The following is a 23,012-nucleotide window of genomic DNA, read 5'->3' on the forward strand; positions in this document are numbered from 1 at the left end:
TGATGGGGTGGGGAGAAGTAGTTAGATTTAGGATGCATGTGGGAGGATCCCCAGCAGAACGCATTGATGGACTGAATGTGGGGTGCAGACAGAAGAATCAAGGAGACACTGAGATATGTCACCTGAACAGCTGGTTCCAGTTTTGGAAATGGAGAAGCCCAAGGAAGAAGCAGTTTGGGTACAGAGAAATAGGGGCAGAAGGATGAGTTCTTACTTTAGGCAGGTTCAATTGACAGGCCTGTCAGATAGCTAAAGCGTGCATAAGTATAGGCCACAGTCGCACTGGTTTGTGAATGGGCACTCGGGGAGGTGTGCACTGGAGAGAGAATTATGGAACTCATCAGTGTGTACACTTGACCCAGAGCCGTGGGAGTCTTAGAGCTCACCCTGGAGTGAGCTAAGAAGAGAATGGGCCTCTAGGCCCTCCAAGTAAATATGGGGAAGAGGGGTTGCCGGCTAAGGAACTGGGAGTACCAGAGGAGGAGAGCCAGGAACGGGTAATGTCCCAAAATCCAAGTGAAAGACAAAGGAATGGTCATCTGTGTCAGAGACAGAGACCAAAAAGTGACTATTGAGAAAGAGGATGTGCTGCATATATACAATGGAATGTTATTGGCCATAAAAAAGAATGGAATCTTACCATTTGCCACAACATGTTATTATGCTTAAGTGAAATAAGTCAGAGAAAATCAAATACCATTTAATTTCACTTACATGTGAAATCATAAAATCTAAAGAACAAAGTAAATGAACAAACAAACTCAGATAGATATAAAGAACAAACTGATGGTTGTTGGGGGGAGATTGGGGGACTGGATGGAAATGGTGAAGGGATTAACATTACACATTGGCAATTAGAAACTAGACCTGGGGATGTAAAGTACAGCACAGGGAATATATTCAATATTACTATAATAACTACGTATGGTACCAACGTGGGTACTAGATTGATCAAGGGGGTCACTTTGTAATTATATAAATGTCCAACCGCTATGCTGTGTACCTGAAACTAATACAAAATAAAGCCAATGTCAAGTATAACTGAAAACAATAAATAAAACAGAAGAGTGACCATGGATTTGGCAACATGGAGGTATCAGTGCAGTGGGTGAGGGAGTTTCAGTGGAGTGGGAAAACAAAAGCCAGTCTGGAGTCTTCTCAAGAGAGAATTGGGGGTGAGGGTGTGGAGACAGTGAGTATAGATAACTCACTTCTATTATTATGAACTTAAGTTAGCTGAATTATAGCTCTGGTAATTAAAACAAATGACTATAATTCCAGTTTTACAGATGAGGGAACTGACGTCTACAACACAAGAGCTTGTGCTTTTCACCACAAGGAAGATCACCTCCTCCTATCTTCTGAGTATGACAACGAGGAAATAAATGCCCTTTGCTATTTCAAATCCCTTCCTAAGCTCGAGAGACACTCAGGGCTGTCATTGGGGAAGCCAAGTCTGACCCAGCTGCCTTGGACTGGGGGTTTCAGGTCAAGCACGGAGCTAAGTGTTTTACAAGACTTACGGCATCTAGTTCTTTCAATGGTCCCATGAAAGAGGAGTCATCATCTTCACATTATAGGTAAGGAAACTGAAGCTCAGAGAGGCTAAGACTTTCCCCTGAGGTCACACAGGTAGAGAGTTGTCAAAGTTGGAGCCTGGATCTGCCTAACTTCCAAGTCAGCATTCTGAAACATCAGACCTTGCAGCCTCCGTGCCAGTGGCGAAGGCTGGGTGGGTGGGGAACGCTGAAGAAGTGTATGCTGAGGCTTCCCACCACTTCCTTGCCAGCACCCCGAACTAGTGACTGCTCTGAGGACCCTCTCTTGACCTCTTTATAAACTAGGCAGTGGAGCAGTGGGTAGAGAAGTTGTGGAAACAGGAGTCGGTTCACAGCCTGCCCACACGTGCTCTAACCGAGGTCGGTGCTTGCCGTGGTCTTGTTTCCAGGCAGGCAGGTACTGTTTTGCAGGAGCTCAGGCACAGACCTACTCAGACAGTAACTCGCCAGAACCCAAGAGTTGAGGAGGAGGAGGAGGCATAGGCTCTGGAAAGGGCAGCCGGCAGAAACTGCAGAAGGAGTCCCAGTGAGAACGCCCTAGCCCTGAGTTCCTGAACCGTGATCCACAAGGCCCTGGGTATGTCTATCTGGACAAGAGGAAATAATGAGACTGGACAGATACAAGTTCAAATTCTGATGTCAGCCTTATATATACCTGCACAGACTTGGGTCATTTTTCTGAGAGCTTAGAAACAGAAATTAGAAGGTGAGTGTTGTTGAGCAGATGCAGAATGAGAAGACCAAAGTCTGGAAGTCTGGGTCCAGATTTATCATCTGTGTGAACTTGCCCAGACCCCTCCCCATCTTTGAACCCCAGTTGTTTTGCTTATGTAAATGAGGCATAAAAATATCTACCTTGCAGGAAGGGTGAGAGGCTTACCCAGGAAAGGTAAGACGGAAAGGCACCTGAAGGCCTGCTTGGCAAATGGGAGGCACTCAAAAATGTTAGCTCTGAATTCACTCATTTATTCATTCACTCATCCATTATTTACTGGATATCCCCTCTACCCAAGCACTTAGCTAGGCACAAAGGGCTTGGGAGCTTTGAGAGGCCCCTGAACTGCGTCTATTTCTCCTGGGAGGAGGGTGAGAAGGCATCTGTGTGTCCACGGAAGAATGGGAAGCAAGGATGTGGAGCCCAGGCCCAAGAGGTGGGTCTTGCTTGAAAGATGGTCCTGATCCTGAGAAACTTTACTGCCAGGACCCTCTCTGAGCGTGTGAAGACCAAGCAATGAGTTGAACACTGAAAGAGTGGATGGAAGGTACCTCCTAAAGCAGTGGTTTTCACCTACCGGTCTGCCAGAAATATCTTGCTGGCTCGTGAAATTTCTGGCAGACCGGCACCGGTCCATGGACCGGCAGTTGAAAACCACTGTCCTAAAAAAGAAACAGGGAGGGAGATACCACTTTGAGAACTGGACCATTCACCAGCCATTCTCTTGAGTATTCTGTGAGATGAGGGTACGATTTTCCCCCATAAGACATGAAGAAACTAAACTGTCCCACAGCAATGAGTTAACTGCCTACAGTCATGTAGCAAGGGTGAAGGAGCTGGGATTAGCTGGTATCTCTCAGCTTTCCCAGCACTCTAGGTGCCCCTGAAGTAGCACTGCCCTGGCTGTGCCTCTCTGACTCAATCATTGAGGAGTAACGTGCACACTAAAGGCCCTGTTCAATGTCCACATCAGCACCTCAAAGATTCTGGAAGCCCTTGCTTTGTGGTGTTTAACTGTTTAGCCAACCATTCCCCCAACATATTTGACCGAGAAATTCTCCTCTGCTTATTCTATGCAATGGTCTTGAAACTCCTTTCAGAAAAGAATACTTTAAAACAAACAAAACAATAGCAGAATTGCTATCAGGTCTCTTTTGAAACTCACTTTTGACTCTGCCTTTGGAACAAAGTTTGTACGAGTGTTCTTCACTAAAGATTCCTTTATACTCCTTATATTTCACTTTGCCTTTCCCATTCCCTCTTCTTCAGTTTGTAGAAAGAACATTCCTGATTGAAATATAATATGTGGGCCTAATTTTTACTTTTGTTCCTGATTGTTCCACAAGAGCAGCAATTACTGTGGGGATTTTAAAGATGGGCATGGGAAGGCAAGTGTTGTTTAAGTGGAGAGTCCGGGATTTAGAGTCCAAGGGCAAAGTCTGGAGGTCCAGCTCTAGAATTTATTATCTGTGTGACCTTGGGAAGAACACTCTCCATCTCTGAGTCTTTGCCCATTTCTTTGTACTTCTTAAAAGGTTTCAATAAAGAGAAAATGATGAGATGGTGTTCATGAGAAGTACAAGCTATAAAGTGCTACATAAACAGTTTTATCCTTCCTAAGTGTAATCATCATCCTCATCATCCTGGAAGTGAGTCTGTTACCAGACTCCTGAAATATTTAGGGACCTGGGGATAACACCACAGTAGTTCTAGAGAGACGTCCATATAGCTTCAAGGTTGGCTGGCCATTCTGTCTAGGGGAGGGGTGAAGACATCTGGGGGCTGGTGCAGCGTCTCAGAGAGCATCGTGAGGTATTTTGATTAAGAGACCATTTCCTGAATTCAGAGGACTTGTTTCAACAAGCAAGCATCAAAGTCAACTTGGAAAAGACAGAAATAATTAATCACAGTCCTGTCTAGGGCTGACCAAGCGGCAGATGGATTGATAAACCTTTCAAAGGGGAAGGTATTCCCAAGCAGGGCTGCTGCGCTTGGCTGCCCCCCTGATTGAGATTTGTGAGCACAGATAAATGTTTTCCCTGCTCACTACAAAGAGTGGGAAATCACACGGGAGTCGAAGGGCAGGGCAATGGGGAGGGGGTGTCCTTTCATCTTCCATTGGGTGAGAGAAGAGTAGCAAAGCAGGTCCCACACACCTCTCCCTCACCCCCCAACTCCATAGCCAGCTGCATAGGCTGTGTGTGTGTGTGTGTGTGCGCGCGCACGCACGCACGCACACACGCCCAAGACATGCCAGGCACTTAACCTGGGTGACCTCACCGAATCCTCAGAACAAGTTGGTGTTACAACTCTTATTTTTAAAAAGGAAACGAAACAACAACAAAGGCTCAGGAAAGTCAAGGTCACCAAGCAAGTGGTACCACCAGGAATAGAACCCCCTTGCTTCACGACACTGCAGACCCAGAAGAAGATGGGGGAAAGGAAAGAGCAGAGATCCGTGAGCCCATGAAAGAACCTGCTGGAAAGACGTGGCAGTGGATGAGGTGTGATTAGCGGAGCTCAGATGGATAAAAGACCATCCACAAGACTGAACCCTGCTGACAGCCTCCAACATGATGAAGTTCAAGGCTGTTCCTACTTATCTAGTAATCAATAAAGGTTAAACAGTTCCCACACAGAATAGAGCCCAGCCACTGAAGGGCCCATTGTATTATTTGAAATTGTCATCTGTGTTCATACACCTCGTCCTGTTTTCTGACTCTCAGCGCCCCACTGCCACCCAGCTGTCCAAGCTCAGCAATGAGCCTCACTGTTGCTTGTCTTTACAACCCCATCACTTTGGTGTGGACATGGGAATTAGTCACCAACGGAAACAGTGACTAACCGCTGGATTCCCCATTTTCAGTGCACCAGTCTAAATTTTTTGATAAAACACCTGGACAGGACAGGCTGTCTACTGAGGAGTTCCCGTGGGTTGGTAGCATTGGGTCATTTTCTGGAGCTTATAACATTCTAGGTCCAGTATGGGTCCTGGACTGGGGAAATTAGCCTCAGGATCCTTGACTTATTACTCATTTTCTCTGTTGACAGACTTGTGGAAAATCCTTAGGGATCCCTCTTACAAAGCATGAAACCTCAAAGAGGGTCTGACTTTCTGAGCTCTCCTTGCAAATACCTTTCCCAGGGATCACTGGCAATCCACTGCGGAAATACCATAATCTCCGTGCCTACAAGCTCTGTGTAATCCAGGTTCCAATGGCTTACCAAACTTAGTGCCCTTGGTGATACTAGGAGAACAATACTCCTCTTGAGCCGGTGGCCCATCTTCTTTGCCCTGAGGCCTCAAAGATGCCTTTAGCAAATAACGTGCTTACTAAACACCAAAGGACCAGACTTGTGGCTGAGTCCAAACCTGCCACACTCTACACATTGATAGCCTCAGTCATCACCCCACCTCCGTCCCTGATGGCATTACCTGTTTACTGGAAGACATGTTGGTGAGCGTACTGATGCTGCTAGTATCTGTGACCACCATCGCAGAAGGAAACCGGGAGGTGTGAGAATACTGGGGGGGTTCCTGCTTGTGTGTGTACACTGGAGAGACAGAAGGAAGACAAAATCAATGTGCAGATCACACAATATGCACATCCCAAGCCATCCCATGCCACAGCTCCTGTGTCCCTGGGCAGATAAAAGGGAGTGGTGACACTGGTGGTGATGATGTTTGGAAAGGCAGTATGATATGGTAAAAAAAGAATGGCCACATGCTTAAATCCTAGCTCCTTAAGGTACTTAGCTTCAGTTTCCTACTAGTAGAATCAGAATAATATCTGTTATAGGATTTGAAGAGATCATGCTAAAGCACTTTGCACCAAATAAATAAGCAGCCCTACACAGTGCCTAGTATGTAGTGGTGGACAGTACTTCTGTTCCCCAGACTTTCAATGAAGAGTTAGATGCCTGGGCACCCCCGAGTGATCCTTAGGCCTATGTGGTATATCTGGGATTTTAAGTCAAAAAAGTTCTAAGTAGCTGGCAAACATGAAGGAGCTGACCAATACATGTTTATCATTTCTGCCAGGACTAAAGCATCAACTCCCATGCTAGCAATTATAGATTAATTAAAAATTATAATTAGACCTGGGTATAATCGATTGATATAATTCTTGGCTTTCCAGTTTGCACTGAAATGCCTTATGGCATGATAGTCTTATGATACCCCAGACATATGAAGGATAGACAAAAAGAGACTAGAATCAAATAAAACCTCTGGGAACATGTGATTGCTTTTTTTAGTTGTTTTAGTATTTGTTCACCAAGTTGGGAATCTTTCGATTCACACAAGTTATCTATAAGATTTATGTAAATTCTCGGCCACATGACTGACTAATGAAAGCATGTGGATGCTTGGCCTTGCGGGAGGGACCAGCCTGTTCTACCAAGGAGTCCTCTAAGTAGGGAACAGGGGTGAAGGTCACTGCCAGCTGCCTCAACTTGCCCTTCCTGTGGAGGGGCTGGTCATTTCCTGGACTGGAGTCCCACGGCCTATCTTTTCATAGCCAGCCAGGCAGGCTGGGCCTAAGCCATTCATAGGTCACCAGTGATCACTCTGTGACTGTCCCACCCACCCAGGAAGCCTACCCAGGTGGGGTGCAGGGGCAGGTGGGTAGCATATTGTCAGGCTCTGAGAAGAAGGGAAGTGGGGCACTTGTGCTCCCGGACTCTGCTACAGGCTGTGGCAGATGTTATATAAACCACGGAACTGTGATTGGAATGTGAGATGGTGCTTAGAAACCAGCTCCACAGGCCTGAGGGGGGATAGAGCCCTGAGGATGGAAGAAGGCTGAACTTGACTGTCTCCTTCAGACCCGCAGCTCTGCCTGAGGCATCCAGGGCAGAAACTAAAACCCTCTTCCTCATTCCTGCCTCCTATTACAGGATCCTTTCATAAACAGTCACTATGTTTCAATACTCTCGATGCTTACCAAACACAATTCATAACTATCTTTATGCCCATCATCCCTCTACATGCACATTATTTCTATTTTATGGATTGAAGAAATTGAGCTCAGAGTGGTTAAGTAATGTACCAATGGCTACATAGCTGGTAAATCTCAGAGCCAGAATTTAAATCTACATCTGTCTGACTTCAAGACTACCACTTTATTCCAGAGACTTCTCTGATGTTCCTGTGGGACCTTCCTTGAAGCAGGGAAGCCAGCCTTTCCATGATTTCTCCCCAAATTAGTAGGCCAGGGGCTGTACCCTAATCTGGCCAGACGACTGGGGCCTGGGGCTCAGGATGGAGGTAGGGACAGCCACCAGGGATGGGGGGGTGGGTAGAAAATAAGTGGTTGAAAGGTAGGCTTAGGGTAAGTATAGAAATTGGAGATGAGAAATAGCCTCTGTGTGGTGGGCAGAAACACTAATATTCCTTGTCCAGGATGGCATGCATGTAGTATTTTCCACTGATATTCATGGTTCGTGATCCTTGGAGTGTGTAAATGGGGATTCTAGAAGATTCTTCAGTTCCAGGGAAGGCAAATAGGATGCAAATTATATGCTAACTATAATCATTTGGCAATAGCTGCTAAAAGGCTAAATCAAGGCTCATTGCGAAAGGTGCTGTGGCTGACTGGTGATGCCACAGAGTGGGAAGCAGGCACGTGTTCCACGTACACACTATCCCTGCTCTCTATCTCTGATTCCTGTTACAGGTGGGCCTCCCCTGTCCTCTCTGAACCTTCCCGGGACTCTGGAGGGTAGAGCAGAGGAACAGAAAAGCACCCACCACACAAGAACTGTGCTTGAGACGCTGTCTTGGTTGACCACAGGTAGGAAAAAGTGACCAAACTGATATACTTCAAGCAAGCTCAGACCCAGAGAGGGAAGAGGCGGCTGCTAAGGGCCCTCTGCTCCTCCCCAGTATGCCCATGTCCTTACTGTGTGAGTTCTGCAGCTGAGTCACGGCAGCCATGAAAGGCTGCTGGGCCATGTGGCTGCCCGGGCTCTGCTGCATGAGGGGCTGCTGGTGAGGGCTGTGCAGCTGCTGGGAGAACTGCACCGGCTGCAGGGCGGCCAGGCTGCCGGCCACACTGTTGATGACGGGGACGCTCTGTGCTTGGGAGGTGTTGAGGCCTGTGGGAGCAAAAGGGAAAGATGAGGAGAGGTGACTGGATGGAAATGGCCATCAACTGGGTCCCTACTGTGTGTCAGGCACTGGGCTGAGTGGGCTACACAGTTACACGAGATGTTGCATGGCAAATGATTTTATAGACAATGAAACTGAAACTTGAAGAGGTTAAGGAACTTGCTCAAATTCCACAGTGAGTTGTAGAGGCAAATGGGCTTCAAACAGATCTGACTGAGGCCGACAGTCTCCCCAAATCATATGACCTCCAAAACTTTGCTCCCTTAAGGTCTCCAGGGCCCTGGGAAAGTTGACCCTACTTGCTCACTCCATCCACACCTGCCACTGTGCCATGGACCAGTGCAGCTAGAAACTGTCCAGGTCCTGAGTGAGAACAGTGTGGAATGAAGAAACAAACTCAGAGAGAAAAAGGATGGGATCAGGAGGTCTCTCTGCACAGCCTCGTCTGTTTTATTATATAGTGCAGAGCTGTATGCAAATAAGGGAGTCTCCCATACAAAGTCACACATCTGAGGCATAAACAGGATTTTTCTCAAGGCCAAGAATCCATTTAAGGCAGTAAACAGGAATCCCCCACACCATGCATAACTGAAATCAACCAACATCAGAACAAAGGGTGAGAGGAAGGGCATGTAAGTTGCCTCTAGCAACTTAATCAAGCAAGTGAGGTAGGGGGATGGGACCAGTACAAATACTAAGCTTCAGAGCCAACATGGAATTGCAGGGAAGAGCTTAGCCCTTAGCTCAGGGGTCAGGAACCTATGGCTCGCGAGCCAGATGTGGCTCTTTTGATGGCTGCATCTGGCTCGCAGATAAATCTTTAATAAAAATAATAATAATGTTAAAAATATAAAACATTCTCATGTATTACAATCCATTCATTTCCTACCGCTCATGTTCATGGTTGTGGGTGGCTGGAGCCAATCACAGCTGTCCTCTGGGAAAACAAATTTTTATTGGATAATGCGTAAAGTACACGGGTCGTTGTATGGCTCTCATGGAATTACATTTTAAAATATGTGGCGTTCATGGCTCTCTCAGCCAAAAAGCTTCCCGACCCCTGCCTTTGCTTAAGCCTTAAACTAAAGGGCTTTGCCAGCTTGCAGTCTCCCACACCACTGAGCCCTGCCCTGGTGGTGCCCTCCCGCAGAGTTAAAGGCATCCACTTGGAGGAACAAATTATTGCCCAGATCTGTCTGTCTGTCCAGCAGAGGGTAGGAGTGTGCAGGGACCCACATTTTGATAAAAAACAAAACAAAACCTCCACAGTCGTAGGAGTATGAAGCCTGAAGACACTTATTCAGCAGCTTTGTGCAACGACCTGGGGGGGGGGGGAGATAGGTGCTCATTCTCTTGTCTGGACCAAAGAGGGAAAAAATCCTGGAACTCAGCTAGCCTATGCAGTGGGGATATCCTATCACACCAGGGTTTGTGGCATCCAAAGGAGCAGGTACCAAGAGGAGGAAGTAGTAAGTGAAAGGTTGGCAGTTATAGTGGGTTTTGCCACCTTTCTGAGCTGGGGGTAGGAGGACCTCTGTGGTTCTGCACTGTCTCTATCCTGAGGCCTCTCTAAAACTGGGGTTGGCACTGCAAAGATTGGGTCCCTGGTACCTGCCTTCCATCTGTTCCCTCGTGGGACTCTGGGGAAGACAGCTGAAGCAGGTGGAAGTGGGGACCAGAGGGTCGGGGAAGACACCCAAACCTCTTTCCTGGAACTGCCAATGTTCCTTTGACCTTGCTTTCTGGGAAGTGGGGGGTGGCATAGAATGAAATGAAGAAGAAAACCCAGGAAAAGGTCTCTTGAAGGCAAATAAGAATGGGACACCTAGAGAGCTCTTCTTGTAATGAGCAGGTCTGTGGGAAGTCCTCCAGGGAGATAGCACAAAGACCTCAAAATAGCCTCCCAGAGCTTGAGCTGATATTGTTATCAGAAACCTAAAAGGTGAGTGAAATCGGAATAAGCCCCTTTCTGGCTCTCCTGGGTGGGGGTGGGGTCCTCAGATCACCCTTAGAATAGCACTATTGCCAATACTCCACAGGGGCTCAGCTTCTCCACAAGCCAGGGTCTCATCTACTTCTGATACACTATTTTCCTCTCCTACCTTCTACTGATGGTCTCAGTACCCTAGGAAGCCCTATGGATTTGCTGTGTTCCCTGAGCCCATTGTTACTGCCTATTGGAAAATCTCTGCCCAGAAAAGCAAGTGAGCCTGTCTAGAGTGGATGCCAACTGAGGGCACAGTTCTGAAACCTGCCTGCTTTAGAATCTGGGGAGTTCTTTAAAAAATAAACATTCCTAGGCCCTACCCAAAGCTTAATGAGTTAGAACCTTTAGAGGCGAGGCCCAGGAATCTTATTTTCAACACAGTCTGTGACCCTGATGTTCCTCAATTCTAGGATTGAGAGCCACTGATGTCATTCTAGCTCCCGGGGAATGTGACTCTTGGCCTTTGCATCTGTTTTCTGGGCACGGGTTCCTGTTTAAAAAGCCTGTTGCCCAGGCTAGCAGATGAGTAGAGAAAGAGGAATTGGCACTGCCAGGTAATCTGTTGTCACATTCTCCATGGCCTCTGCAGTCCTGAGGCTGGGCCCATGCACTCAATAGGATTTGAGTTGGCTAAAAGAGGATGGTTATAACTAATTCTTCATCCTGACACTCCATAGGTAGGACTACTGTGTCTCAGCCACATTTTCTGGTGATTGGACCATTCTTCATGCTCCTTCCCACTCCAAGTGGACACACACATACCCTTCTGGTGTTGCCATTCAGCAGGAGGAGACTGAGATCATTGTGAGAAGATGGAGAAACACAGGTGAAGAAAATGAGAAGGAACTAACTTGAAAAATATGGAACAGCCTCAGGGGAATATTAGTTCAGACAGTGCCTAATATAACTACACGTGTCAGCCAAAACTTGATATGTGAGAAAGAAGGTAAATAGGATAGTTTGTGTATCATTTTGGTTGTAGAAATAAAGAGATGGGATATCTCACCCATGGGTCTTTTAATCAAATCTTCTAGAAAGCAAGCAAGCTGGTTTCAGGTAGCCTACCTCATTGTCAATGGTATTATTATTTATTTATTTTAGGTGAGAGAGGGGAGATAGTGAGGCAGACTCCTGCATGTGCCCAGACTGGGATCCACCTGGCAACCTGATCTGGGGCCTATGCTTGAGTACCAAGCTATTTTTAGTACCTGAGGCATGATTGTCAATGGTATAGTATGGTTACTATATTTCTAGAGAGGACACAGTGAAAGGCAGTAAATATAAAATAACTTACTATTTTGTAAGTCCAGTAAGGACTTTCTCCATTCTTATTTTCCTCTGCAAAAATAAATGTGTGATATACCAATTTCCAAACAGCTAAGGATGGTGAGAATCACACATACCCTTATTCAATAAATCTGTGCACCTCCTATGGAAGTCCTGTTTCACCCTTTTTTGTTAACTGAGAGGTGGGGAGGCAGGGAAGCAGAGAGACAGACTCCTGCCTGTGCCCCAACCGGGAACCACCTGGCAAGCTCCCTACAGGGCAATGCTCTGCCCATCTGGGGCCACAGCTCTGTTGCTTAGCAACCAAATTATTTTAATGCCTGAGGTGAGGCCATGGAGCCATCCTCAGTGCCAGGGACAATGTGTTCGAACCATTGGAGCCATGGCTGCAGGGGGGAAGAGAGAGAGAGAAGAAGAAGAAGGGGGAGGGGTAGAGAAGCAGATGGTCACTTCTCCTGTGTTCCCTGACTGGGAATTGAACCCGGGACTTCCACATGCTGGGCTGATGCTCTACTTCTGAGCCAATTGGCCAGGGCCCTGTTTCACCCTTAAAGAGCATTTAAGTCATTCTCTTCAGAAGTTACCCAAGTAGCTATTTTGGCTAAAGCTGGTTTAAGGAGAAAGGAGAAAAAAAAAGGCAGGAATAAAACAGAGATTGTCAACGGCAGCACTTGATGCAGGGAGGCCATGAAGACTATGAGGCAGTCCCAGGTTGAAAGACAGATGAGCAATGTGCCACCCCTAGATCTACCTGAGGCTTCTCAGGAATATTGTCTAGAGTCACAATGATGACTTGGCCTGAGCTGTCATGATGAAGCTGAAAGTACACAGAACACTCATTAAAGTTAAAAATCTGAGAAAGGCACCCACAGACACAGGCACGTCAGCCTTCCCATGCCCTGACATGGCCCATCTGGGACAGGGAACAGGCTTGCTGTATAATATGAGCCTCCTGGAGCTGGAAGGACCTGAACTATCTCCCTGTCTTCAAGGCATGGGCTTCAACAACCTAAGTCTCCTTAAAGACCCAGAGGTGCTATGACCATTTCCCTCGGAGTTCCCTCTCACTGTGTTTTTGTCACTGTCCAAAGAGCTCTCATCTGATCACACAAAATTCCCCATTTAGGAGGAAGCCCATCCTGTCTCGCTTCATCTTCATCAACACAAAGAAACATCAACACAACCTCCTGGACAATCTACCACACACTTAGGGATAGAAACGAACGCCAGACAAAAGTCTGAGTTACAGTATTATACATACTCATGCTTTAAAGATTCGCAAGCATGTCTATGCACACTGTCATTGATCAGCAACCCATTTTACAGATGAAGAAACAACCACATAAAGGTTCAAAGTTCAATGACTGGAACCAGGATGCACAGCTGGAAAGCTGAGATCAGGATTCAACACCATGGAATAATATTTTCTTATTTTAGGCCAAACAATTCAAATAGTGTTGAGGAGAGAGATAAGGAATAAATGAGATGAATCAAATTGACAATTGGTGGGTGAGTTTGAAGGAGGGGTCTTCTTTAGTCCTTTCTTAGTAGTTTGACTCACTTCCCAGGCTGCTTCTCTGTGCCCTTACATTTTCTGACCAAGAAAAGAACTTACTTTGTGCAATGGCCATGACTCCTGAGAGAGGTGTCATGATGAGGTTTTGAGATTGCTGGGGGTTATGGTGAGACAGGCTGTGGATATTTGTCAAGGTGCTGACAGGAGGCAGACCACCTCCTGAGACTGAGATCTGCTGGAGAGAAAAAAACAAGAGCAGCATGAGTGGAAATGGAACTACAAAGAACAGTGTCCAAAATGGCATCACGTAGTAATCCCTTGGCACAACTAAGTATTGAATGGATAAATTCACTCACTCATTCATTCATTCATTCATTCACTCAATAACAATTAAGCTCCTACTTCTGGATAGGAACTGTTCTAGGTGCTGAAGACAGTGAGTAATAATCCCTTCCTTTATGGTGCTTCCAGTTGTTGACTATCTTTGAGTTACTAGCCTGCCTTAGAGATTCTTCTGCCCGTGGCTGCTACATGATTATCACTTGCTCATTTTGGAAATATTCTCTGTTCTGCCCTATGCCTTCTGTATTTCTATATTATTGGTGCTGAAGCCATATGATTGCTAAAAATAACTGAAGAAATAAATGTCCTGGGACTCCCCAGTAAGAGCAGATTAGTGATCAGACAGAAGCTCTGGGAAGCTCTCACTGACTACAGGTTGTACCAAGCACTACTTACACATTGAGTCACCAACCTTACCACAGTCCTATTTCACTGATGAAAAAACTGAGGCTCAAGATATGTATCTTGCCTAAAATTCAACAACTACAAATGGTACATCTGATATTTAAGATCATGTCTGCCTGACTCTAGAACTCAAGGTCTTACCTTTTATAGAATACTTTTTCCCCACCCTTGCAATTATGACTAAGGGTAGGGGAGAGAACAGCCATTAATGAGCTTCTCTACCCTGACCAGGTCCAAAATCCTGGGGTCACTGACTTGAGCATGGGCTCATCTGGCTTGAGCACAGACTCGCCAGCTTGAGAGCAGGGTCGCTGGCTTGAAGCCCACGGTCACTGGTTTGAGCTCAAGGTCACTGGCTTTTAGCAAGGGATCAGTCATTCAGCTGTAGCTCCCCCCCCATACCACCTGCCAGGTCAAGGCACATAGGAGAAAGCAATCAATGAACAACTAAGGAGCCACAATGAAGAATTGATGTTTCTCATCTCTCTCCTTTCCTGTTTGTCCCTCTCTCTGTCTCTGTCACCAAAAAAAAAAAAAAAAAAAAAAAAATTCTCTACTTTTTCCAAATCTCCACAATACATTAGAATATTTGTTTGTTTGTTTTTTCAAGGAGCTGATATTGCAATGATAAAGCTATGGGTTCCTTGTATCTCCATTCTGTTTTACTATTATATATATATTTAATGACAAATTAGTAAGAAAAAAGCTACTGATTTTTATGTGTTTACTTCATATATGGCCACTCTGAATCTTTTTATTGGATTGAATCCTTTAATTTATTCCTAATATTGTCATTTCCATTTTGATTTTCTTCATTTTTTCCAAGCATATAATGGCATCATAAGCATATAATGCTGATATGCTGATAGGGTCTCTTCCGTGCTGGTAATAATGTGTGCATGTCATATTGGATTGACTGGAACTTTCTGAATAGTATTAACAACACCTGTAATAGATATGCTTGCTTTGATTCTGATGTTATCAGAAATGCTTCCAATGTTTCCCCATTAATTATAAGGAACTATCAGTTTTATGCATATACCCACACATTTTTTTCATGACAAAGTTAGTTTACTATTTATACTTTAAAATAATTTTTAAAATTATTATTAAGAAAGGACATCTCGCCTGACCAGGCGGTGGCACAGTGGATAGAGCGTTGGACTGGGATGCCAAGGACCCAGGTTTGAGACCCTGAGGTCACCAGCTTGAGCGCAGGCTCATCTGGTTTGAGCAAAAGCTCACCAGCTTGGACCCAAGGTCGCTGGCTCGAGCAAGGGGTTACTCGGTCTGCTGAAGGCCCAGAGTTAAGGCACATATGAGAAAACAATCAATGAACAACTAAGGTGTCGCAATGTGTAATGAAAAACTGATTGATGCTTCTCATCTCTCTGTTTTTGTCTGTCTGTCCCTGTCTATCCCTCTCCCTCTCTCTCTCTCTCTAAAAAAAAAAGAAAAGAAAAAAAAGAAAGGGCATCTCCTGCTCATTCTGAGCTAACTCAGACGGCATCAGGAACTCTGAGAGGTGCTTTGGGGCCAGCATGCATGCATCAAGTGTCTGAGTAGTCCAGTTTCTCTTCTTCAGTCTCATTCCCGGGAGTTGCTCAGATTATAGGTCTCATACCAGTACCATGTAAGACACTAGCTCCCTCCTGCCCTGCTCTTCTGACCAACCCCAGAGTTTCCAAGGTTAATTTGAAAAAGAAAGAAAGAAAAAAACCAAACAGGTTTGTTTGTGTTTTTAAAATGAACATCAAGAAGTGAGTTAGGGGTCATGTGACCAAGAAGGAATTCCAGCCACATCAAACAAGAAAGAACCAGCCTGTTTGCCAGACTTGTTTTTCAAATTGACAGTCATTAAAAAAAAAAAAAAAAGTAATTGCCTCAGACTTCCCTTGGGTAATGTAGTCCTTTAGAAAAAGTCAAAGAAGTGACAGCAATCTCTGCCATTTCAACACTTTATTTTAATTTTTTAAAAATTTAAATTGCTTGCCCTAGCCATTTGGCTCAATGGTAGAGAGTTGGCCCGCTGCGTGGAAGTCCCGGGTTTGATTCCAGGCCAGGGCACACAGGAAAAGTGCCCATCTGCTTCTCTACCCTTCTCCCCTTTTTTCTCTCTATTTCTCTCTCTTCCACTCCCGCAGCCAAGGCTCCACTGGAGCAAAGTTGGCCCAGGCACTGAGGATGGCCCCATGGCCTCCACCTCAGGCGCTAGAATGGCTCTGGTTGCAATGGAGCAACGGCCCAGACACGCAGTGCATTGCCCCCTGGTGGGCATGCCGGGTGGATCCCTGTCGGGAGCATGCAGGAGTCTGTCTCTGCCTCCCCGTTTCTCACTTCAGAACAATATCGCCCCCTCCAAATTAAATTGCTTGGTTTTAGAGAGAAAAAGGGGAGAGAGAAAGAAAAACAGAAACATTAATCTGTTCCTGTATGTGCCCTAACCAGGGACCAAACCCACAACCTTTGTGTATTGGGATGATCCCCTAAAGCTATCCAGCCAGGGTCAGTGCTCGGTTTTAATAGTGCAAAGAGAAATGCGGATGCCAATGATATTAACTTAAATGTGTATGGCTTTAGAGTTTATAAAGTGCTTTCACTGATTGTTGTCCACAGATAATGACACAAATAGGGAAGGAGTGATTATGATTGCCTGATGATGACTGCCCCTGTGTGGCACTGGACGAGTAAGTGAGGTAGCCAGAATACAAACCCAGTTTTGCTGGCATTGAAATCCCACCTATTTCCTACATTTGGGTAATCTTGGTCAGGTTCCTTCCCACTCTAAAATGCAACCATTATTTTCCATTTGCCTCCAGGGCTGATGGAAGCCTGGGACCTGCCAAGGATATCAGTCATGAACCTTCATAATAATTCAGAGAGCTTGAATTATCTTTCTTTCTTTCTTTTTTTTATATTTTATTTATTGATTTTAGAGAGACGAGGGAGAGAAAGGATGGGGGAAAGGAGCAGGAAGCATCAGCTGGTAGTAGTTGTTTTTCATATGTGCCTTGACCAGGCAAGCCCAGGGTTCTGAACTCAGTCACCTCAGCATTCCAGGTCCACGCTTTATCTACTGCATCGCCACAGGTCAGGCAAGAGAGCTTGAATTATCTTACTGTTGCCATCTGCAGTCCTTTCACCATGTTAAGTGCTTTACCTGCCTATAGCCTATGAGGTTGGTATTATTCTCCTTACTTTGCACACAAGGAAACTGGAATTAAAGAAGTTAAGGAATGTACCCAAGTGTTGAATTGGCATTGATAGCAGCTACCTGCCTCTGAGACCTAAGCTTTTCACCATTAGGCTACACTGCTTTGATGCTGTGAAAATATCTAGTATGTACTTTAAAAAAAAAACAAGGTTCAACATGCAGGGATTGCAACCCTAAACCTGGCCAGCTCTTTGTCAATGCATGCGGTTGGGCATGGGTGAGGGCAGAGAGTGCAAAAGAAAGCTCAAAGAGATCAGCATTATTTCCAAAACCAGTATCTGAGGGAAAGATTTCAAATGCATGTCTACTGAACGTCAGCACACAAGAGATCATGATTTCTTGTACAGGGCTTACTCAAAGAATAGTGAGCTACGAGCAAGCCTCACACCCATCACCCATCCACCCTTCATTTTATAGATGAGGAAACTGAAGTTAAGCAATGCCCATCCTATTGCTGATAAATAACAGAACTCAAGACTTGGACACACTGGTCCCCTTGCCTGTATTATTTTTAACATTATTCCCCTCTTGCCTTGGTGGATCAAGCTCTGTTAAATATTAACAGAAAACAGACTCCTGAATCAGGTTTCCAGTAATAGTGACATAACATATGAGCTAGGGTGTTGGAGACTAGTGAAAAGCTGGTCCCTGCAAACAAGTTTCCAGGTGTTTGCTAACATTGAGGTGTGCTGTCTTGGTCAATCATCAATCCAAGCAGAGACTGCCCATTAGGGCCCTGCCAAGCAGAACAGGAAGGAGAAAGCGTGTCTGAGGGCTGCCCTTGGAGCGGTCCAGGCCTGGGTGAGGCAGTTCGCCTCTAGGAGAAGTGGGAGTGCTCAAAGGGAAACCCCAAGGGCCTTCAAGCAACAGGAGTAGCGACTTGGAGGGTTCCATCCATTGAGGAGTCTAGACCTCTTCTACAAGGCCCCTTCTCCAGGGAAGCTTGGGATATCCATAACCCTATTTCTCTGGTTCACAAAGTGACTCCTGAAAACTCATAAAGATTTGTCTGTGCTCACAAAGGAGCCGAGACAAACCACTTGTCATGAAGCTTCAGGGAAGATGGGATGGCAAGGAGGCTGCAAAATGCCTCCCACAGGGTCACCCTTTCTCTTGCTTTGCAGAGACCACCACCAGGGAGATCAGCTCAGGTTTACTGAAACTAAAGTTGACCAGGCCAGATCTCCCCAGAAATGACACGTTGTTTCTCCTCCAGGGAACTGGGGACTCAATCACCTGTGACTCACCATTCCTGTGTTGCTTATACAGCACCCACATCAAGGTCTAAAATGGCATCTGCTCCCTGTCCCTCCCCACCCCGGCCCCCGCCCGCCTCTGGGTCAGACACCTTGCGGAACGTGGGCAGCTCCACCTTGAGCAGCTCCACCCCTGCTGAAACACAGAGCATGACCGAAGACTCAAGTTTTCCATTTCTACCCTTACTGTGTCGTAATGTTTGTGTTCTCCCAGAGGCTGTTCTCCCCTGCGCTTGTGTTGCTAGAGGATTAGAACCTTGAAAATCCAAATTCAAACAGTCTATTCCTCACCAGGAGTACTAACCTTACTACTGGGGGTGAACTGTAAGTATGGATATAAAAAACTCCATTTAAAGAGAATAAAGCTACATTAACATAACTACAACACTGTCACTTAGTGAATAGTTAGTTACCTGACCAAACACTGTGCTGCACATACTTCCCATGTTATCTCCCTTGTCTCCTCAATAACCCTATTGTTATTACCCCCATTTTATAGATGAGAGACCTGGACTAGCTCAGTAACCTGCCCAAGGCTACGCAGCCATTAAGTGCAGGACCTGGGATTTGAACCTGAGTTATTATAACTTCAAAGTCCATGCTTCTCACTCACCCAGCAAGCACTGCCCCACCCCCACCCCCCCCTCCCCCTGCGATTTTGTGCTGTGCTCTTCACTAGCATGCCATCCAATGTGCTTCACAATGCCAGTTCCAGAAGCCTCTCCCCACCTGCCATCCACTAAACCTTGACTTAATTACTCTCCTTGCCAGCGCCAGGGGCTGGTGAAGAGGAAAAAGGGGGCTTGTTTCAAAGTGAGGCCCTCTCTGGGTTAAAAAAAAAACTGGCTTTGGAGGCCTTGGTTGGAGGTGGTGATGAATGAACATTTTATCAACACAAATGTCATTGGCAGCCCCAAAACAAACAGTGTCCCACCCGCTTGCTCCTTTATGAGGCGTTCAATCAATAAAATGAGAGCAGAGCTCTGTCAGGTTTATTGGTTCGGTTCAAACCGAACACCTCTTCCACCCACCAAAGGCTGGGTCATCGTTCTCCCTCTCCATTCCAGCTCCGGACAGCCCCCTTCTTCCCCAGTAGGGCTACAATGGTTCATTGTTTAAGGCAGGCCTTGTGAGAAGTTGTGTTTGTTTTGCCTCTTATCTTATCAGCTCCAGAGCTACAATGGCCCAGGTGTACTCACCATTTTACCATCAGGTGAGAGGAGATTGTGGCCTGGGTCCAAGCTGCCTGGAGAGACTTGCTGTAAAACAGACTGGCTGGTCACCATGGCGCTGTTGCCATGGTGACTGATTGTTGAAGAGGAAGTGACCTCATTGTTTCCCTGCTGGTTGTAGCGCACTCCTGCAAAACAAGGCAGACCTAACAGTGAACATTAGTACCTCCAGGGCTCTGGAACCTTGGCTCTGCTCCTCCCTTTGTTTTCAAGGGAGGATGACAAGAACACAAAGTTCCCCCCATCCCCCCTCCATCTACCCACAAGAAACATTGGCTGTCTTTTACTAGGGATAGGCCTCTATCGAGTTCTAGAATGTAAGCTCCATGAGGGCAAGACATTTGTATCTGTTTTGTTTTGTTTGTTGCTATTGTGCCTGGTGCCTTGGCCCTTGGGAGACCCTCAATAAATACATGTCAAATGAATGACTAAAGGAATGAATGGATTCTGCTTATTGCTGCATCAGCATAATTCTTTTAGGATTTAGGGTCTTCTCTTCCTGGCTGAAGTATTTCTTTGGTTCTTCCAAATGCCTTCTAGAAAGGTTCCCCTGGCATCTTGTAGCTATATGTCACTGCAAAAAATGAATTGACCCATTTTACAAAGAGGTACTTGTCCGGTGGCCTTGTTAGATCCACAGCAAAATGCACCAGCCTCTGTGCATCACTGTTCTGGCTAAGCCCAAAAGGCCCGGGACACACAGGTAGAGCAGCACAGGTATGGAGCTGCAGGTAGGAGTCTTTAGCTCTGGGACTCACATTCCTTTGATGGGGTCCCACTTGGCTGACTTCCAGGGCACAGGGGAAGGCATGACTGCTGGGAGGTGGGGCAGGCAGCACACACCGGCAGGACGTAGATGCTTAGTAAGGCACTGTAGTTTGGTCTGTAAGGGAGGGGAGAACCAAGCGTGTTTATAACCTCACTGCTCTGATCCGCCCTCTTGCTCAGGAACCAAAGTGTACGTCTGAGCTCAGGCAAGGGAAGGTGCTGGATAGAGACCAGACAATCAAAGGAAGCAGAAGCTGGACAAAGAGCCTGACACGTTTTCAGAGCCAAAGTCCTGTTTGATATGCCCACAAAACAGCCAAAGACAAAGGTGGCATAGCTGGATACCTCATCTTAAGCTCAAAGCTTAGAAAGAGAGTGTTTTGTTTTTTACTTTGGATTTGACAAAAAAGGATTGGGGGACTCTGTTCTGCAAGAGAGAGGGACCAAATGTTCTAGACATGACTCATTTGAAGAGGTGGGCCAAGTGTTTGTCTGTACTTCTCCTTTTGTCCAGTTCCTTAAGATAAACCATCACTTTATAAAGTATATTGACTCTGCTGGTCTGTTTTCCCCTTGCCTCCTCCTCAAGCAAGCTGTAATAACCTGCAGCCTGCAACTCACTAGGACAAAGCTTGCCAAGAGACTCCAGCCAGTTTTCCTTGAATCCTCTGCAGGACATTATCTAAAGCTGATATAAACTAGAGCTTAGGGGGGCTGGGGAGAAGACAAATCAGTGCAAGACAAATCACTTGTATGATTATGAAGAGGCTTAATGCGTGCTCTATGGGCTTCTCCTATTGGCGGTGTTCCCATGCTTTGATTCAAAGGACTGTTGGTGGGGGTGTTGTTGATTGTGGAGCAACACTAGACTATGGTGGCTATTGGTCTGGGACATTAAATTTGGTGGGAAATAGGAGCCACTAAATTAAAAAAAGGAAGGCTTCCATGTCTCCCAACCAACAGCGCCTACCCAGTCCTGTCTTCCTCTGTGCCAGTCTGCAGCACCCTGCTTTCCTAGTGATCACCCTCTGCTTCTCTCTACCCGATTAAATTAGGTCTTTTTTCTTCACTCACATTATTAGCTCACTATTGTTATATGGAAGAAGACAGACCTGAAACTTGTGAGCTCAGAAGGCAGAGCTGCTAGGTTCAGTGGAAAAGAGGGAGGCAGACTTCAAATCAATAAAAGGAAGGATGGTCTAATAAGGAGGGGTAGTGGGAAGACTGTAGGCTGTGGAGCTAGACAAACTCAGGTTCAAATCTTGACTCTGCTCTTAAGAGATGTGTGGTCTTGGGAAAATTTTACCTCTGTGCCTTAGTTTCCTCTCATAAAATGGAGAGAATGCTTTCTTATTTTTCTAATAGAAATAAAACTCTAGGGCAATGCTAAATAAATAGCAACCATGAGGTGGAATGATGAAAGGAGGGAGCTGCTATAGGAAGAGACCCCAAGATGTATGCCCTAAGATTCTAGAATTCTGGCCCACTTAAGGCAGGTTCTAAATACTGAATGGAATTACCTTTCCATGAAGAACAGCTTCCAAAGCATCCCAAACTGGCAGACCACTGATGCTTGGCCCCAGAAACAATGTGGGAGGGAGGCCTGGCTCGGCCCACTGTTCTTTCCTCTTGGAGGAACTGGATTTCACCCTGGTTTTCCTCCTGCTTTCTCTGACTCCCTGACTAGCTATTTGCCTTCCCAAGACACTCTGCTCCTGAGAAAGTAGTGATAACGCTGGGAGTCAGGTGTATGTTCACCCCTAGCCTGTCCCCATCATCGATTCAGCCTCAAGTCAAACAGACTCTGGTTTTAACCTATTTAGTTTGGCTGAAGAAGAAGGACCAGCCCTCCAGTGATCAAATATGGGTCACTGGGAAGCTTCTCCCCTACCACAGTCTACATAATCATTTATTTAAGAATAATTAACCAAAGATATGCACAGAAAACAAAAGCCTGCTTTACAAGGGGGTCTGGCAGGAGGGAGTGCAGAACCATTTGTTAGAATCCAAGCAGCACAGCCCAAGGTTGCTGTAGTTTTCAAACCTTATTTTCTCCCCTAGCAAACCTTCATTATGTGAGAAATAAAATGGTGGACTTACTCTGTTTAATCACAGATGGGCCTAGACCTCTGTACATTCCTTTAAAGACCTCTGGCTAAAGGACAGTGTCTGCCTGGAAATTAGGGGTCCCTGTTTAAACTCTGGTCTGCCATCAATGTATTGGGAAAATGCCAACTTCCTCATCTCTAAGCCAGAGGACTTCCCACTGTGGGAAGGGGTCTATTATCAGTGCAGAGCATGTTGGGAGCTAGGCATGAGGCCACTCACCAGCTCCACATTCACCTGTAACCTTTCCCATTGATGCTTTTCTTACCAGGAATTTGGTAATCACTCTGGACGCTAAGAGGTAACTGTAATCAGTCAGGTGTCTTAAAGAGGGGTGTGGAGGTGGAGGGTAGGTATATCACAAGGTATCTGCTGGTGCTCTTATTAAAGGAAGCAGAGGCCAGGTCCTTGTGTATTTCACAAACTCAGAAGAGGGCTTGAGATGAGAATGAAAGTAGAATAGGCTCTGGAGCCAAGGGAACTGGGTTTAAATCTTGGCTCTACTACTTAATA

At 45.9% G+C, this 23,012-nt stretch overlaps 2 protein-coding genes across 13 annotated transcripts in view; one reads left to right on the forward strand and one right to left on the reverse strand.

Moving 5' to 3' along the window:
* LOC136326605 (leucine-rich repeat-containing protein 37B-like) overlaps positions 1-4,899 on the forward strand; it is a 61,843-nt gene extending 56,944 nt beyond the window's left edge. For 4 of the 6 annotated variants that reach the window (XR_010729489.1, XR_010729490.1, XR_010729491.1 and 1 more), the window contains one exon: positions 1,282-3,833. The gene's annotated coding sequence lies outside the window, so the exon portion shown is untranslated. Of the gene's footprint in view, positions 1-1,281; positions 3,834-4,600 lie in introns of those variants that run through there. The other 2 variants (XR_010729488.1, XR_010729487.1) reach the window with 2 other exon arrangements.
* Positions 1-23,012, reverse strand: part of HNF1B (HNF1 homeobox B) — a 55,503-nt gene that overhangs the window by 2,954 nt on the left and 29,537 nt on the right. For 2 of the 7 annotated variants that reach the window (XM_066262829.1, XM_066262826.1), the window contains exons 5-8: positions 19,593-19,753; positions 13,276-13,408; positions 8,179-8,373; positions 5,711-5,829 (exon numbers count right to left, since the gene is read on the reverse strand). In XM_066262829.1, the coding sequence (XP_066118926.1) occupies positions 5,711-5,829; positions 8,179-8,373; positions 13,276-13,408; positions 19,593-19,753 (608 nt within the window). Of the gene's footprint in view, positions 1-5,710; positions 5,830-8,178; positions 8,374-13,275; positions 13,412-19,592; positions 19,772-23,012 lie in introns of all 7 variants that reach the window. The other 5 variants (XM_066262828.1, XM_066262825.1, XM_066262827.1 and 2 more) reach the window with 3 other exon arrangements.

This window comes from Saccopteryx bilineata, chromosome 2 (assembly GCF_036850765.1).
Source record: "Saccopteryx bilineata isolate mSacBil1 chromosome 2, mSacBil1_pri_phased_curated, whole genome shotgun sequence".
Taxonomy (NCBI): Eukaryota; Metazoa; Chordata; class Mammalia; order Chiroptera; family Emballonuridae; genus Saccopteryx; species Saccopteryx bilineata.